At 60.2% G+C, this 16,676-nt stretch overlaps 1 protein-coding gene across 12 annotated transcripts in view; it reads right to left on the bottom strand.

Annotated features, from left to right (window-relative positions):
- PHLDB1 (pleckstrin homology like domain family B member 1) overlaps positions 1-16,676 on the bottom strand; it is a 47,844-nt gene that overhangs the window by 10,781 nt on the left and 20,387 nt on the right. Inside the window, exons 7-22 of one of the 12 annotated variants that reach the window (XM_043480731.1) lie at positions 15,007-15,288; positions 14,415-14,555; positions 14,169-14,306; positions 11,501-11,629; positions 10,983-11,138; positions 8,498-8,608; positions 8,238-8,327; positions 7,556-7,699; positions 5,758-5,931; positions 5,158-5,298; positions 3,640-3,780; positions 3,372-3,474; positions 2,893-2,937; positions 1,972-2,266; positions 1,783-1,873; positions 240-386 (exon numbers count right to left, since the gene is read on the bottom strand). In XM_043480731.1, the coding sequence (XP_043336666.1) occupies positions 240-386; positions 1,783-1,873; positions 1,972-2,266; positions 2,893-2,937; positions 3,372-3,474; positions 3,640-3,780; positions 5,158-5,298; positions 5,758-5,931; positions 7,556-7,699; positions 8,238-8,327; positions 8,498-8,608; positions 10,983-11,138; positions 11,501-11,629; positions 14,169-14,306; positions 14,415-14,555; positions 15,007-15,288 (2,328 nt within the window). The remainder of the gene's footprint in view (positions 1-239; positions 387-1,782; positions 1,874-1,971; positions 2,267-2,892; positions 2,938-3,371; positions 3,475-3,639; positions 3,781-5,157; positions 5,299-5,757; positions 5,932-7,555; positions 7,700-8,237; positions 8,328-8,497; positions 8,609-10,982; positions 11,139-11,500; positions 11,630-14,168; positions 14,307-14,414; positions 14,556-15,006; positions 15,289-16,676) is intronic. The other 11 variants (XM_043480733.1, XM_043480735.1, XM_043480734.1 and 8 more) reach the window with 11 other exon arrangements.

Raw genomic sequence — 16,676 nt, 5'->3', positions numbered from 1 at the left:
GCAGACCCTCATCTCTACAGGGTGGCCTGCCACACCCCCAAACCCGATACACACACACACACACACACACACCGGCTTACACAGGCCCTAGTGGGTCCCTGTTCTTCAGGGCCAAGCAAGTCCCAGGTAGAATCCTGCTTGGGCAAAACTCCCTGGAGAGAATAGGCTCCACTGCCCAGCACGGGTACCCTGGGCCATCCGGACCCCCACAGTCCCACCCCAAGCCCCCACCCGCTCACCTGCGAGAACTGCTTCTCCCGCATCTTGACCTCCTTCTCCACGAGCTGCTGCCTCCGGGCGCTCTCGCTCTGCAGCCTCCGTTCAACCTGCTCCCGCCGCCTCCGCTCCTCCTCCAGGGCCTGCCGCCTCAGCTCCATCTCCCGTTCCTGCACCCAGGCCTGCAGCTCAGTGCCCACGGCTGCCCTCTTACCCCCAAGCCCCCCACCTCCCCTGCTCGGGCTGGGCCAGAGCTACAGGAGTCACCCACCTCAGAGGGCAGCCTGGTATGAGGGGCCATGGTCCTCCAAGCCCACCCTCCTCTCCAGGGACCATGCTGACAAGGGTAAGTGCCTTAAAGTGAGACCACCCTGCCTTCAAGCCCTGGTTCTACCACCACTGTGGGCGCCGGACCCTGACAAACTCCCTAAGCCTAGTTTCCTCCTCCGTAAGATGCGGCCAAGAGCGCCTACTCCTGGGACTGTAGGGAAAATTAAATGCGATCTTGTAGTAAATGTCCATCACTGATGCTGGCAGGATGGAAGCACTCAATTGAGAAAAAAGGGGTGGGGTGGGGGGCTTTAAAATCTGTATCTGAATTCCTAGGACATGGGTTATCAAAACAACTTTTTCTGACATCAAATGCATTCAGCAGTTCTTCCCTAATCACTAAGTGAAGGCCCTTTGAAACTCCAAACAGTCACAGCTGACCTTCAAATTTTATGGAAAAAAAAGAACTTATAAGAGCCATTATCAAAAGATTTTAAGTCATTAAAACAAATCATTAAATACAGAGTACATGAGTGATGTTTTATATGTCTTCATCACCTGTAACAACCTTCACATTACTAACTCCCATCTACCATTTCTTCCCAGCTGAAAATTTAGCAGAATCTGTTGGTTTTTTTTTCCCTTTTGCCAAGAGATGTTTGCAAATGTGCCCTCCTTTCAAGGGAGTTTAAGATTCAGAGGCCTTCTCTTCCGGTTGGTCTCTTGCTCCCAGGGCCCCACTCTCATCTCCAGAGACACAGAGCGCCCCGGATAACAGGGACCGAACATCTTCAGCAGATTCCTTATTCAGCCTCCTCCCTGGGCACAGTTTCCCCAGTCTGGCTGTGTCCCAGCCCCAGGTCCACAGGCAGGAAACGTGACGTGCCCGCAGCCAAAGCCTCTGCTCTGGCTTGGATATCTGCTTTCTCTCTGTCCTCATCCTTCAAGCTCCAGTTCCCGACCATCTCCAAAAGGAGTGACCTGGCACTCAGGTAGACAGGCATCAAAATTTTCTCGGGGGCCAAAGGTCCCCTGAAGTGAACACACAAAGACTGGAAGTTCCCATGCAGGAAATTCACAGCTGGACAATGGTTACCGTGCTCCCTCCCCTTTTCCTAAGGGCTATGAAACTTGTCATCTCGCCAAGCCTCCCGATCCCCCACTTGAGGAACCCAGGCTTGGAAAACACTCTCTTCCTCAGGGGACTGTGGTGAGAACAATGTGGGGAAGGGGCCTCGGGAGGGGCGGAGGCCCCCGGCGGGCAGAGGGCAGCCCCAGGGCCCAGGTCTGCCTCACCCTCGACTCCATCAGCCGGCTCTTCTCTGCATGAGCTTCTTTCAGCATCTTCTCCATTTCCTCAATCTTCCCCATGTCCAGGCCACTGGTGCTGGGGAGGGAAGGGGGGGAGGAGGCAGCTGGTGGAGGTGGAGGCCCCGGGGTGGGGAGGACCAAGGCCGCGCCCGTCAGTGGCCGGGGCCCGGGTACCTGGACATGTTGTCGGGGGAGCAGACTGAGTTGCCCCCCGTGGAGATGCTGGTCTCCATGCTGTCGGAGCTCTCCAGGCTCAGCGTGTCGTAGGCGTGCTCACCCTCCTCGCCTCGCTCCCGCGAGGCCGGCAGGTGATGCAGGATGGAGTGGTGCATGAGCGGGGGGAAGCCCGCGGGCCCAGTGGGAAAGGGCGCCGCCCCGTGCAGGGCCTCCCACTGGCACTGCGCCTCCGCCGCCGCCTTCTGCTTCAGCTCCGCCAGCCGCCGCCGCTGCTCCTCGATCACCTGCTGCCCTGCGTGCGGGGGACGGGGGATGTCACGGTGGGCACCCCACCCAGCCAGCAGGATGCTGGCAGCGCTACAGAGGGAGGTGGCGAGCGGGGAGAGGTAACACAGAGCAGCCCCCTCGCCCCCCACCAGCTTCCCCGAAGCCCCCGCAGCTCTGGGTCCGGCTGCCCTGGCTTCATCGCCCGCACAAGTGGCCACAGCCGTGTGGTCTGGCTTCGGCATCCTCACTGCATGCTGAGTCCACACGGGGCCCTGAACCTGCCCGGGGGGCGCCCTGGGGGCACGATGGCCCGGTGGCTCCAGCTCACAACCCAGGCCTGAACAGGTGGGCAGGGCGCATGCTCCCAACCCTGCTGCTGGGAGGAGGAAGGGGTGCCGGCAGCCCGAGCACCCACATCAGTGCACACCCCGCGGCAATGCAGAAGCAGGAGCTCACAGGAAAGGAGGGAGGGGAGATAGGCGGAGCTCCGCTGCAGCAGAAGAGAGCTCGCGAGGCCAACCCGACACCCCAGCCCAGCTCAGCCTGGGGGTCTTGCCCGCGGGCAGAGGGGGCCTGGGCAGAATCCATCATGCGGAGGCCCGGGCGGGGGCTGCCTGGCCAAAGCAATGCCCTCGGTGACCAACGCTCTACCTGCTGGGTCGTCGGTTGGGAGGGGCTCGGCAGGAAGCGACTCGACTGGAGTGGGGGGCCCCGGGCAGAGGGCAGGGCAGAGACACAGAGGGGATGAGAGGAGAGAGAGGCACAGACATGGGCTTTCGAAACAACCAAAATGCATACGAGCAACCAGCACTCCTGGGTGTTCCCACGAACTAATACGTTAGGGAAGCACTCGTGGAGGTCATCAGGCCCAACCCCATGCCTCCAGACAGGGCAACGTCTAGCCCTACTGAGGTCAACAAGCATTCCCCTTACTTGCTGGGCTCTCTAGGAAAGATGCCACAGCCCAGCTACCCTGAGTCCCCTGCCCCTTAGCCTTTGGATAAACCTTCAGGAGTCTCTCTTCCTTAGGTCTCTAGTCCAGATCCCTTTTGCTCTCCACATAAAGGGAACATGTGGTGGAGGTCCAGGGCCCCTGGGACAGCAAGTGGGCTGGCGCGGTGGCCACTCACCCTTCTGCTGCAGGGCCAGCTGGCGCTTGGTCTCGATGTCCTGCAGGGTGGCTGCCAGGTTGCGAGGAAGGCTGCTGGTGCCATTCTGGGCGAGCAGAGTGCTCTGCGGGGGAGGAAACGGGGCACTGGGACCCGAGGCTCAGAAAACACCCACCACCCACAAGGCTTCGTGGGAGGCTGCGGTCCCTCCCCAGTGTGGCCGTCTCCAAACCCCCCCGACCACCACCACCACCCTGCCCCACACGCAGCCCACCCACTGTTCTCAGACCTTGGGTGAGGGGCTGCGGCCCAAGGTAGCCACGCTGAGCTGGGAGGAGGAGGAAGATGAGCCAGAGGAGGAGGGGAGCGGCCCACTGCGGGTGCGTGGCAGGGGGCTGGTGGCCTCGCCATCCATCTTGGAGCGGTAAACCTGGAAGGGGGAGGTGGTGTCTGCTGAGGGACCTCTGGCTCCCCTGCCCACCACCACTCCCACGGCACCGAGCAGGCTGGGACCCAAGGTGCCCTGCACCAGGCCCCTGAGGCCTCGGTCTCTTGCTGACCACAGCACTGAGCCTCCGGGGCCAGCCCAGCAGGCAGACATTCCCAGCAGCTGCCAAGCCTCTTTTCCAGGCTGTTCCTCCTTGGGTCCGTCCCTGGTCCAACCCCGCATCGTAGAAAGGACCGTGTAAGTCGACCCACGTGAGGAGTTAGCACCGACGGGCTGAGTCTTACAGGAGGCCGACTGGAGGCCAGGGCTCCCTCTGGTCCCAGCTCTGCCAAGTAACGGGCTAGGTGACCTTGGGCCACACACCTCCCCACTCTGGGCCTCGGCCTCCTTATCTGCAAGAGGAGGGGGCAGGGCTAGACTAAATAACTGCCAGCCTCCCTCTCGGCACTCATGTTTGGTGACATAGTCTTTGGAGTCAGGAACCCTGACTCTCAGCGTTTCCCCCGCCACTTCCTAGTTGTGTGACCTTGGAGAGATTACTTATCTGCTCTGGGCCCAAGTGTTTGATCTGTGAAATGAGAGTTCTCGTTATCTACCTCAAAGGCCTGTGGTAGAGATTACGTGAATCAAAACATGTAGAAACCTCAACCCAGCTGGGCACAAAATAGAAAGGCCATGCCAACGACTCCTAAAGGGAACATGGAATTTCAGCTGAGATCGGTCCTCGAGGTGCCAAGTCTTCACTCTAGGAACGAATCTTGAGTGGGCAGGGGTAGGGGGTTGTTCAGGCACCACGGCCGGTCAGTGGAGTAGAGCCTAGAGCAGAAGACTACCCGAATACCCTGCTCCACACCACGGTCAGCAGCTTGCTTGGGGCTCCAGCAGACCCATGCCCCTCACAGCGACTCTGAGTCCAGGGCATGAACTCAGGGCCGTCACCTGAGAGGCTCTGACCCACTCTCTCCTGCCTTGGAGAGTCATCCCTGGGGAGACCAGGAGAACAAAGACAGGCGACTCTCCCAGGATACACAAGCGCCAGGGGCAACAGGCTCAGGAGCATGTGAGGACTAAGCGAGAAGCTCCGGGGTGAGAGCTGCCCAGGGCAGAGTGGGGGTGTTGAGTGCCGCACGAGGCACCGCCACTCCCCAAGCCCCCTTCCGTCGGATCATCCAGCACATCACCCTCGGATTCAGGAGGCTGGCCCTCCATGCCCTGAGGGTCAGGACGGCCGCCCGCTCAGGGTCCAGAGGCCCCTGCTGCACTGGCTAGATTAGTCCCCCGCCATCTGTGCGGCTGAAGGGTCGGCAGGAGGTACCCAGAGCAGAGAGGAGCAGGGCTGGGCAGTGAGGGACGGGTTACCTGCAGCTGGCGGGAAGCTTTGGCGGGCAGAGGCGGGGGGGAGGAGCGAGGGGAGGCGGCAGCAGGGCCCGTCCCCAGCCCGGCCATCAGCTCCTGGTACCACTGCTCTAAGTCTACAGCGGGGAGCAGCAGCTTCTCCATCTGGAGGGGGCACGGGGGAGGAGGACAGGGGACGGGAGGGCAAGGATGGAGAGAAAGAGGTCAGGAAATCAAGAAACGAGGGGAGCGGAGGGAGGAGGAGGAGGAAGGAAAGGGCGAAGAAAGGGCAAGGTCGGAGGACGGGTCAAGGCAGGCCATTATCGGGGAGACAGGAAGGGAAGGGAAACAGGGAGGACGGGAGAAAGGAAAGCATAAAGAGAAGAAAACACAGTGAGAACACAGTTGCCATGAACGCGCTAAAGGCAAAGAGAAACAGGGCACAGCTCCCAGACCACAGGCACGGACTACGCCAACCACGAGGCCAGCCGGCCACAGCCCGCCCGGCACACAGCGCTCCCCTGGGGCCGGCCGCAGGTGGAGGCACCATGGCATGGGGGGGAAGCACACACAGAGCCACGCCGCGAGTGGGCTGCACGGGCGGCGGGGGCACAGACCACCAACCTGGGGCGAAGGCGTGACAGAAGCGAAGGAGGAGGAAGAGGGCAGCGCGAGAGGAAGGCAGGAGGTGGGAACCAGGTCCTGGGAGGCAGGGGCCCAGGGAGGCAGGCCCGGCGCGGGGGCCGGGGGCACCAGGGAGCTGCCCCACATCGCCTTTAGCTGCTCAAGCGTCACGTACTTGGGGGAAGGCCGGACACGGGAGGGAATACAAAAGGTTAATGTGACTGGAACCCAAGAAATGGCCCTGCCCAAGGGTAGGAGCCGGGGAGGCCTGCAGAGCCCGGGAAAGCCAGGGTCCTCTCAGCAGGAGGCCCTCACGCTAGAGTGGAAGGCCTTCCCTCCTTGAGCCCTCAGGAGCTGAGAACGCAAGAGTGGGAACCGCTCCCAGCTCCCCTTACGCCAGCGGCCCTTCTCCGTCACTGCTGAAAACAGACCCTGCTGCCCACCCACTGCCCCACACCCTGGGGCGATGCAGGGCACCCACGAGCAGGCCCGCGGGTACAGGTGGGCTCACTCGGTGGCTGGTACCTCACTGTCGGGCAGGGGTTGAGCGAGTGCGCTGGGGGAAGTGGCAGAAGCATGGGGGTCCAAGCGGGAGCACAGGTGGAGAACCTCTGCCAGGCTCACATACTCCTAGGGCGCCCGGTGCAAGGGGAGGGACGGGCAGAGAACAGGTTAACAGGACTCCACCAGGCACCAGCCACCACACATCACGCCATTCAACACAAAATCCAAAGCAGGGGTGGGGAGCTCGCTGTGGCCACAGAGGGCTGTCAGGGGGGTTGGAGGGAGGGCAGAAAAGGGCAGGCAGAACTATCTGAAGGCTTTTTTTTTTTTTTTGGCCACACTGCACAGCTTGTGGAATATTAGTTCCCCAGCCAGGGATTGAACCCATGGCCTCGGCAGCGAGAGTCCTGACCACTGGGACTTGCAGGGAAGGCTCTTCTTGACCTTCACTTATGAGGCTGCCCTGACATCCAGGCCCTGCTGCAGGGCCTGGATAGGCCCTGAATGGGCCCCCTGATCGCCCATTCCTGGGTTTGCCCTTGGCGAGGGGCAGGTGAAGAAGTCATGAGCCCACCAGGGATCAGGACGCAGCTCCCAGAGCACCCTTCTGTCTCCAACACCTTGGGCATCCCCAGTGGGGCATACACATGCACTACTGAGCACCAGCCACACCATTCCCATGGGCCTCTCACACCCCACCTGCTGGAGCTCCAGGAGCTGGAAGGGTGGGGGTGGAGGCACCACGAGCGCCTGAGCAAGGTGGACCCTGAGAAAGAGACCTGAGCAGGGAGCGGCTAAAAGCCCCGGCAGATAAGCGTGCCCACTGCCCAAAGGTTAGGACTTGGAAAGATGCTCACACAGTAGATCGTGGGGTGGAAAGACAGGCACTGTCATATTCCCTGAGCATATCCTTAGAATCCTGAGTTTGTCCAGGTCTGGAGGACACAGCAGGCACCCAAAATGCATGCGGAATCAAAGCCCGGGATCCTAAGCCTGCCCCACCCAGGGGAGCCCACCCTGGTCTAGCTCCAGAGGCAGACTGTCCTCCAGAGGTCACAGAACAGGGAAGTGAGCTGGAAGGTCCAGTGTGTTGTGGGAACTGATGAATGGCATGCAGAATATATGCAAATTGATATGCAAATTGATGCTCTGACTTTTGCATGAGCTGCCCAGCCACCTATGGAACCACTGGCCGGACAAAGGATTACTGCCACTTGCCCTTCAGCGGGGCTGGTGGGAGGAGTCGAGGGCAGAAGCTCATCAAGCAGGCAGACAGGCAGTGATCTGTGATTACCTCTTGCGCTTTGAGGCAGAGCTGAGTAGAAGCAGGTGGGGTTAAGGGAACAGAGAAGGCCCCAGCCTGAGAAGACTCTGGGAAGGGGCCCAGAGCTGCCATCCCCAGCCCCACCTCTGAGGACTCAGAGATGAGCAGGTAGGCCTACAGAGAGGGTACAGGTGAGGGGCCTCATCCCTCACACTCAGCCCAGCCACCCCACCCGAGGCCTAACTTGCTTGTGCAGTGAGGCAGAAAACCAGGCATGTCCTGGTGGGACCTCACACGCCAGGCGTGCAAAGACTCAGGGAAGAACAGCTGAAGGAGCCTCAATGCCCACGTCTGAGCCCACAGCCCAGCTCTAGACAGAAGCCCAGGGAGCTCCAAGATCAGGACCCCGAGATCCCTACACTCCCCCTCAAATTGGGTCTGCCCGGCCCCATCCTGAGCTGCCATCTTCCCCACCCAAAATGTTAAGATCAGCAGGCTCCTGGGAGCCAGAGAGGAAGCTGAAAGGCAGCCAGCTGGTAGCCATGGAGGATCCGATACCGGACCTCAGGGCCATTCCTGCTACATCTTTCCAGTTCAGGAAAGTGTCCCCACACTAGACCTCAGCCACTGGGGTGAAGGTGCCACATGTTTCTCCAGAACCTCCCAGGAGACCCTTGGGCTCATGAGGCTCGGGCTGACCCAACCACGTTACCTCTTTGAGGGTGGACGTGGTCTTTGGGAAAGGCCGGCCACCTGTGAGCGAGTGGTATCTTCTTTCCAGCATAGCCAGTTTCTCCTTCTCCTGCAAGTCCAAAGCGGCAGAATCAGGAGTGGGAATGAAGCAAGAAGCCCCAAATAAAGGGGGATCCCACACGGCTGGCCAGTCTCCACCCAGCACCCTGCACTCACCTCCCACTCCCCCAGCCCCTCCCCGACCCTCCTCCCCCCTCACTCCCAGTCTGACGGGGCTACCTTCTGCAGCAGCTGCAGGGCGGCATTCTTATCTCTGGCAAGGCGTTCTGACTCCTGCACAGCCTGGGACCGGATCTGCCCAGCCTGACTGTCCAGGACTGCCAGGCGCTCCTGGAGAGGATGGGAACAATGGGTGAGGCAGCCCAAGCTTGGGTGAAGGGAATCAACCAGCACTTCCGCTCAGCCTCTCACCCCCAGAAAACGCAGGCTGCTGTGGTCAGCTCCTTCTCTCACCCCTCGATCAGGGAGCCCTGGGCCACCAGGCACACCAGCCAGAACTGAAGTTCCTAAACCCCTCATGCCCCCACCTCCAAAGTCAACAGGTCCTGAATCCTGGAAATGCTGAATGGTCCTCCACCTGACCCCTGTCCTCAACCCACTGGCACCACGCCAAGCCAGGCCCTCTGCTTTCCCGGCCTCGACCTTTCACCAGCCCCTTGTTTCCACTCTCTCACCTTTCTGATCCACCCTACACTGCCACAAACAGCTTCCTAAAATGGCCTTTGAAAGGGCTTGCTTGTTTGCTTGTCTGAATTTCCTAGACTTTTGGGAATGTATATTGTGTGTTAGTTGCTCAGTCGTGTCCAACTCTTTGCAACCCCATGGACTGTAGCCCGCCAGGCTCCTCTGTCCATGGAATTCTCCAGGCAAGAATAATGGAGTGGGTTTCCAGCCCCTTCTCCAGGGGATCTTCCTGACCCAGGGATCGAACCTGTATCTCCTGCCTTGTAGGCAGATTCTTTATGCCTGAGTCACCAGGAAAGCCCAGAATGTATATTACTTGAATAATTTTCTTTAAATCCATGAATAAGGGTAGGTCACGCTTCTCAAAATCTTTCAGCGACTCTTCACTACTCACAGGATAAAGCACAAACCCCTCAGCCAGCACTCAAGGGCTCCTGGACCTGGACCGACTTTCCAGCCTCCCTCCCACCCTGAGCCTTTGGCGTGCCTCAGCTTGGCCCTGTTGTACCATCAGCTGTTTGGGTGTACACTCCCGGGCCTTTCTTATACGGTGCCTTTTGCCAGGAATGCTGTCCTGTCTTCTCCACCAATCAGGAGCTTACTTCTCCTCCAAGACCAGACCTAACACTATCTTCTCTCCAACATCTCCCTTGATTATCACTCAATTTCTTTGCTCCTTGTTCTATGCTCAAATTATTCCCTATCACTCTTTGCCTTGGATTACTGCTACCTGTGAATATATATCTCTCAACACCACCAGCTGTATGATCCCACCCCAGCTGTATGATCCAAGGACAGGCTCTGTGTCTTTTCTGTCTCCATATCCCCAACAGGGCTTAGTGTAGTGCCTGGCTTAACAATTGCATGCTAAAAGGGAATGAAAAGATATTAAGTGAGAGAGAAGGATGGGGGCTAGTGCAAATGAGCTGTGTTTATCCCAGGAGGTCTTCCTGAAAGAGGAGGCCTTAAACTAGCACCATTAAGAGCAAGATATAGGAGAGAAGGGAGGGAAGAAGGGAGCTGTACTAAATCTGGGGTCAGTCCAAGGAGACTGAAGCAGACCAAGTGGTAATCGGGCAAGATCCGCCATTTACTGAGAACCTGTCAGGACCCAAGAACACTGCTAAATGCTTTGCTTTGCATGTGTTACTTCACTTAACTCTCTTATGAGGCAGGTGCCCTTATGCTCATTTCACTGATAGGTAAATGTATTTGTAAAGCAGAGCAGCTCAGGGAGAGAAGCAACAGATCTGGACTCAGGGGGAAGTTCACTGACTCCCCCACTTACCACTAAACTCAGACTAGCCATCAAGCCCCACTTTTTGACACCCTTCCCCAGTCTCACTGCATTCACCTCCCACCTACTCCTTCCAGCCTGGCAAAGTGCACATGCACACATATGTATGCAAACACACCTGGTCCACCCGATCCCTTCTCCTCACCCACTAACTCTTGCTTAATACATCCTCACCCCATCACCGTGTCCCGGTCTTGTTGAGATCAGGAGCTGATTTTATAGCATCTGAAGCATCAGACTAGACCAGAATGGATGCAATGCCCAATCCCCTTGTTTCACAGCTCAGCTGAGCCAGGCCTGAGCTGTGGCTGGAACTGAAGTGATGCCTTTCTAGGACCCCGGGCTGGCTCTAATATCCAGATCTCAGGTCTGTGTCCCAGCACTTCCATCAGACAGAGAGCTCCACAAGGGGCAAGCGTCCTCTTCACCCACCTCCTCCTCGTCCTCCATCTGCATCTCTCACTTCCCGGGCCAGCCAGTGCCCAGCTCCGAATGTGAGCCCCATCCACTTTCCACTAGAGGACCGGGGGTGTCACAGCTTCTAAACAATGTCTATTGTTGTTCCTCGAGAGCTTACTATGATCACAGCCTATGCTGTTTCCACATACATCATCTCCTTTAATGCTCACAACAGCCTGTTATTGTTCCTGTTTTACAGATGAAGAGACCCAGGCTCAGCCAGGTGAGGTCGAGCCGGCACTGCCAGGGATGGGGCGGGCGCACCTTCCTCTTGGCGATGCTGCGGAGCAGTTCGGCTTTGCTCCGGAGCAGCCCCTGGCCCGCCAGCTCGCGCTCCTCCTCCACGCGGCTCTCCCGCTCCAGCTGCTGGAACTCCAAGTCCTCGAAGAGCTTCGTCTCTGTCTCCAGGGCCTCGGCCTCCTTGAATGACAGTGACAAAGGGGGTCGGGTGGTGCTCACGATCCCACTCTGCGCCTGGAAGGCCAGGCCACAGAGGCGAGAGCTCTGGGGGCCGGACCCGGGGAAACGGAGGAGGGGCCCTGCCCCCACCCTGCCCCCTTTCCTCCGCTAGGCCCTGCCGCTTTCCCGGGCAGCGCGGCCTGCAGCAGCAGAAAGGAGAACCTCCATCCCCAATCCCCCCATCCTTCCCTGTCCCCTCCAAGCCACAGCACCGACCCTGGCGTCCGGCAGGTACTGCAGGGCCCGGGCGCTCCCGGCCCACCGCTCCTCTCTTCCGGGCGGGCGGCCCTCGGGGGCGGGGAGGGGGGCTTGGTGAAACTGACCCTTCTCAGCTGCTCCTGTAACTGTTCCCGCACTGACTCGGGGCAGTTATCGAGCTGCGTCTGGAGCTCGGCGTAGAGCGCCTGGCGGGCCTCCAGGTGCCTCCGTCCCGCGGCCAGCTCCGCCCTCTCCTGGTCGCCGGAGGCGGAGGGGGCGGGCACAGGGGAGAAACAGAACACACACTCCTCAACTCCGGCCCGGGGCCGCGGGGGCGCGGGGCGGGGCGCGGGGCGAGCGGGCGGGAGCAGAGAAGCAGCAGGACCGAAAGAGGAGAGAGCCAAAAGGAGGAGGAGGTGCCGACTGGGAAAGGCGAGGAGCCGGGGTGCGAGACGGGACTCAGGTGCAGGCGACGGTGTCCGAAGCAAGGGTGTGGGTCCGGGCAGAAATGTTGGTCTCTTGTAATCCCCTCACTAGAGAGGTTTGGGGGTGGGTCCTACGAAGAGGCCCTCTGTTTCCTCTCCAAACCGCTCAAAGCCAAAGCTGGTTCCACATCACAAACCCGGAGCCTCCAGCTCCTGCGCCCCCCCGCCCCTCCGCCCCCTTCTCCCACTGCCCAGAGACCAAAATTTAGCCCTGGAAAAAAAGGGTAGAATTGGTAAAGGTTAAATCCAGGGGTTGGGTGTGAATTGCGAGCCGAGGATGTTAAAGCTAGGGCAGTGCAGCGGAGGGGACCCCAACCCAACCCCTTTGGCCTCCCCCACTCCTGCCCAGGGTGGGGGTGGGGTGCTGGCACTGCAGCCTGAACTTCAGCAGGACGAGGGTTGCAATTAGTTCGGCCGTCGCCATGGTAATAGGAGCCCCAGGAGTGGGTACAGAGAGGAGGTGGATGGCTCTGTCTGGGGTGAGATGACACCTCTGAGGGCGGGAAGGGGAATGAAGGGGGGGCTGGTGAGTCACCCCCTCTGAAGGTCAGGCAGAGGAGAGACGGTGATTTCAGATTCCAAAGCCAGAGTGGGGCCAAGGGCTGGGGCGGGGGCGGGGGCAAGGAGCGGGGGCTGCTGAGGGAACCTTCCCCATTGCCATCACCATGGCCACCACCATCTATCTCCATCACCACCACCACCTCAATAATTGGGCCCAAAGAGAAGACAAAGTCCACACCTCCAGGCAATGCCAGTGCAATGAGAAATGAGGCTAGGCAGGTTCCTGCTAAAATGCTGAGCATCACCCCGGAGTCCTCATGTTTCTTCTACCCACCCCTCCGTCCCATGAGGTCCCCATCCCCATCCAGGAGAGGGGGACATGATCAGGCCAGTTTCTGAGATCCAAGCACTTCCCCAGGCTTGGATTCAGCCTACGATGCCCTATAGGGAAGAGGCCTACCCCTTCTTCCCACCCTCTGGTTGGAGTATCTGCATTTGGGAAGCCCCAGAGGAAAACTCAGAAGGGTAGCCACTGGGTGGCAGAGAGACCCTGTCCACGCCTTCCCCGGCCATGCCACCACCACTGACCTCCTTACCCCTGTGCTCAGAAGGGAAGGCAGACGATGGCTGGAGCTCAGCCTGCCTCTCCTCTGTGTAGGAAACTGCCAACAGGCTATGGAGGCCACACCCTGGCTTTTCCAACTGAGAGGAGGTCTTCAGGCTGAGAGGCTCCTCAGCCAAGCCAACCTCCCCCAGTCTTGGACCCCTCCTGCCAATGCCCCCTTGAGAAAATTCAGCTGCACCTGCTGTCCGTTCCTTTCTGATCAAAACCCTGGGGTCCCACACCAAGAAAGGAAGGAGGCAACATTAGACGGGAGAGGCCAAGGGCACACAGGTGCCCATGGAGTTAGTGCAAAAGCAGGCACGGCTCAGCCCTGCCTGGGTGGGTGGTACTGGCAGTTAGGGGCATGCGGAGAGCCCAGGACAGTGATTAGAGAGGGCGTTAGTGCAGGCCTGGTTGGTAAGCGTGGAGTTAATTTGGCACAGAATTTGGGAGTGTGGTTTTGGGGGCCAGAGCCAAAGCTCAAAAAATAAAAAAATAAAAAAGGATGGGAGGGTCAAAGAATTTTTAAGAGCTTCAAAATTGAGAGGCAGGAGGAAGACACTCTCCAAAAAATCCAGAAGGAAAATTAATTCTTGGAAAAATACTGTCAAGTCCAGAAAGAGGTGGCCCCTCTCCACTTCGGAGCTTTTGGCACGTTGTTGGGCATCTTGGGAGTGGCTGGCATGGCCCCTGTGGGACGGAGCGGCCCCTGCAGGCTGGCAGGAAATCTGAAAGGGGCAGGGGCAGGAGCTGGGACCCCCTGGGATGGGAGGCTGCAGATCCTGAAGGCTCAGGGAAAGCAGAGACTCGAGGGCCATCTCCCAAAGTTCACGTCCCGAGTCCCAGAGCTCTGCTTGGAGGGGATGTCCTCCAATGCAGGGACTGGACCTGAATCACTCCCCAGCACCGGTCCCCTGGGCAGTGCTCACCACCCAAGAAGGGGCTTCGACACTTCCAAGAAGGGGCACGGAGGGCCCAGAATGGCAGGCACCCAGGCACCCAGAGGAAGAACAGAAACCCAGGCAGAGGAGACCCCAGACACCAGCCCAGACCCTGGCAGCACCCTCCACGCTGGTACTTTCCACCGAGGACAAGGCCCCCTGCCCCTGCGGGATGGACGATGAGGTAAGGGGTGAAGGGCACTTCTCCTCCTCTCCCAGGCCGCTGGCGCCCAGCACAGAGCCAGGCCAGGTTGTGGGTTACCTTGTCCCTCTCCTTCTGGATGCTCGTCTCCAAGGTCATCAGCTTCTCCTGTAGCTGGTCCACCGCCTTCTGCTCTTTCTGCAGCAGCGCCCGCTCAGCCTCCCTCTCCCCCTGCAGCAGCGCCCGCTCCATTTCAGCCTGCAGGCCACAGCAGGGTCCATGTCAAGGCCACTCAGGGCAGCTCAGGCCACGCTTGGGGTGATCACCAAGCCTGGGAGGAGTCCCGCCCAGGGCCCTTGCTCTCACCTCTCGGGCCGACTCCTGCAGCTGCTGTTCCAGCTCCTTCACCCGGACTTTGAGCTGCTCTACTCGCCCCAGCACCTGAGCCCGCTCCTCTTCCAGGGCCAGCACCTCTCCCTGGAGCTTGGCGCCGGGGGCATCCTCGTGCTGGAGGGGAGGGGGGCCATCAGCTTGGGGGAGCCTAGAGCCTCCCAGGACGAGACTAAGAAAATGGATCACTGTGTCTCAGGACACTCAGAAGGAGCAGCTGGACTGAGAGGAGGAAATTCCCCTCCCTACAAGGAGAGCAACACGGCTCTCTCGGCTGCAAGGAATAACGACTCACTGCCGAGAGCCAGGCCTGGGTGGGGCCCCGAGGAAAAGGTAGGTCATAAAGCATATTTATAGCTTGGGAAACTCATCAGCACCTCCCCCTGTTCCTTGCCTCCTCATTTCTACACCTCTCATTCCTGGGTGTCCCAAACTTCTGTTACTGCCCACTAGCAGGGCGAGGTCCCCACCCACGCCTGCCCGCTTGGCCCCGGCCCCCGGCCCCGCGCGCAGCCCTGGCCCTGGCCCTGGCCCTGCGCCCGGCCGAGGCCCGGCGGCTGGCCCCCACCTCCTGCTGGGTGCTCTCAGTGCTACTGCATTCCTCCTTGAGATTCTCCTCATCCGAGCGCTCCACACTCTCCCACAGGCGCTGGGCGGCACCTCCAGGCTCCTCGCCGCTGCGGCCCGGGGCCCCAGGGCCCACCGCGAGGCCTCGTGAGGGCCTCCGGCCGGCCAGGGCCAAGGCTGCGGCTGCCTCCCCTATGCTGGGCAGCTCCCCGGCCTCGGGTTCCCCATCTGCCCGGCTGTACTCGGCGCACAGGTTCAGGATGGTCTCCAGGCGCTGGCGTTCCTGGAAGGGCGGGCAGAGCAGGCATGAGTGGACGGTCCTGGGGCCAGGAGGCTGCCTAGACCCAGGTCTGGCATCTCGTCAGGAGCAAGGACGCAGACACCAGGGGCTCGGACTCAGAATCAAGTCAGGAGGGCCCTGCCCCCCGAGGTCTGGGGAGGCTGACGGAGGGAGGGCAGGTGCCCCCGAGGCAGGCAAGGGGAGCCAGGCTCTGTGCCCCCTGCCCAGGTGACCAGCGCCTCCTGCCTTCCTGTCTCCTCTCCCTTCTCATCCTGTCCCAAGGTGGGTGTCCCCGTGGACACAGAGAGACACATTCAGGAGTGTACGCTGGTGAGCACGTTCTCACTAAAGACCACGGTGAGAATACAGGTAAACACTTCAGGTGCTCACGCTGACACAGGGACCCACAGAGACACCCCAGCACAGCAGCGCTGACACACGAGGACACAGCACGAGCCCCGGCCGGCAGTAACAGGCAGGCACACACAGACACCAGCCCTGACACGCACGGACGCACACTGGCACACACTCACTTGGATAAACACAGCCTAGCACACAGACGGGTGGGCGCCCACACAGACGGGGCCGGAACACAGACTCGGGGGCCCACGGCGACCTGACACCGGCTCACCCTGCCCCAGAGGCCTGAGCTGCGGTCCTCACTCCCGTCTGCCAGCTCCCCGTCACCTGCTGGCAGCTCTCGGCTCTCTGCCGGCATAGCGGGTCCCTGGCCCAGCCACTCCTCCATCCACCCTGTCCCTATACAAAGCCCACCCAGACACCTCCCAGGGGCCTTGGAGGTGAAGACAGGACAGTACAGGCATGCCCCGGCTCCCCTCATTACACCCCAGACGTGGAGCCTCCCCCCCAGGCTCCCTTGACTCCCTGGCGTCCCACCACCTCTGGTGTTTCTCACCACGGTTTGGTCAGGACCCCCCGCCCCAGGCTCTTACCCAGCTTCCTTCCTGCTGCTTGCCCAGTTCCATGGCACCAAAACCAGGAACAGAGTCTCAGCACCCAGGAGGCTGGGCCAGTGCCCCTGCCCCTGCCCCAGGACACAGATAAGCAGCCTGGTTGAGGTGGGAGGAGCAGGGCAGGCAGCCTCTGAGATTTAAAGTGGCAGGTGGGGCAGGTCAGGGCTGGTGAGGCACCTGGGGGTGGGGTGGGGGCGGTGGTGGGAAGGCTGAGTGGAGTTGAGGGAGGCTGGGCCCACCACACTGCCTGCTCCAGGTTCATTGTCCCCCCTCCAGGATGAGACCCCAGGGCGGGTCAAGCATTCTTGTCTAGGCCAAGGCAAAAACATAGAAGATACAGCCGTGGAAGAGACTGGGGGCCCTGCCTCATCCTTCCCCAACCACCCCCCCCAATACACACACACTGTCTCACACCCT

This window comes from Cervus canadensis, chromosome 11 (genome assembly GCF_019320065.1).
Source record: "Cervus canadensis isolate Bull #8, Minnesota chromosome 11, ASM1932006v1, whole genome shotgun sequence".
NCBI classification, from domain to species: Eukaryota; Metazoa; Chordata; class Mammalia; order Artiodactyla; family Cervidae; genus Cervus; species Cervus canadensis.
This window is presented reverse-complemented; position numbering and strand designations above follow the sequence as displayed.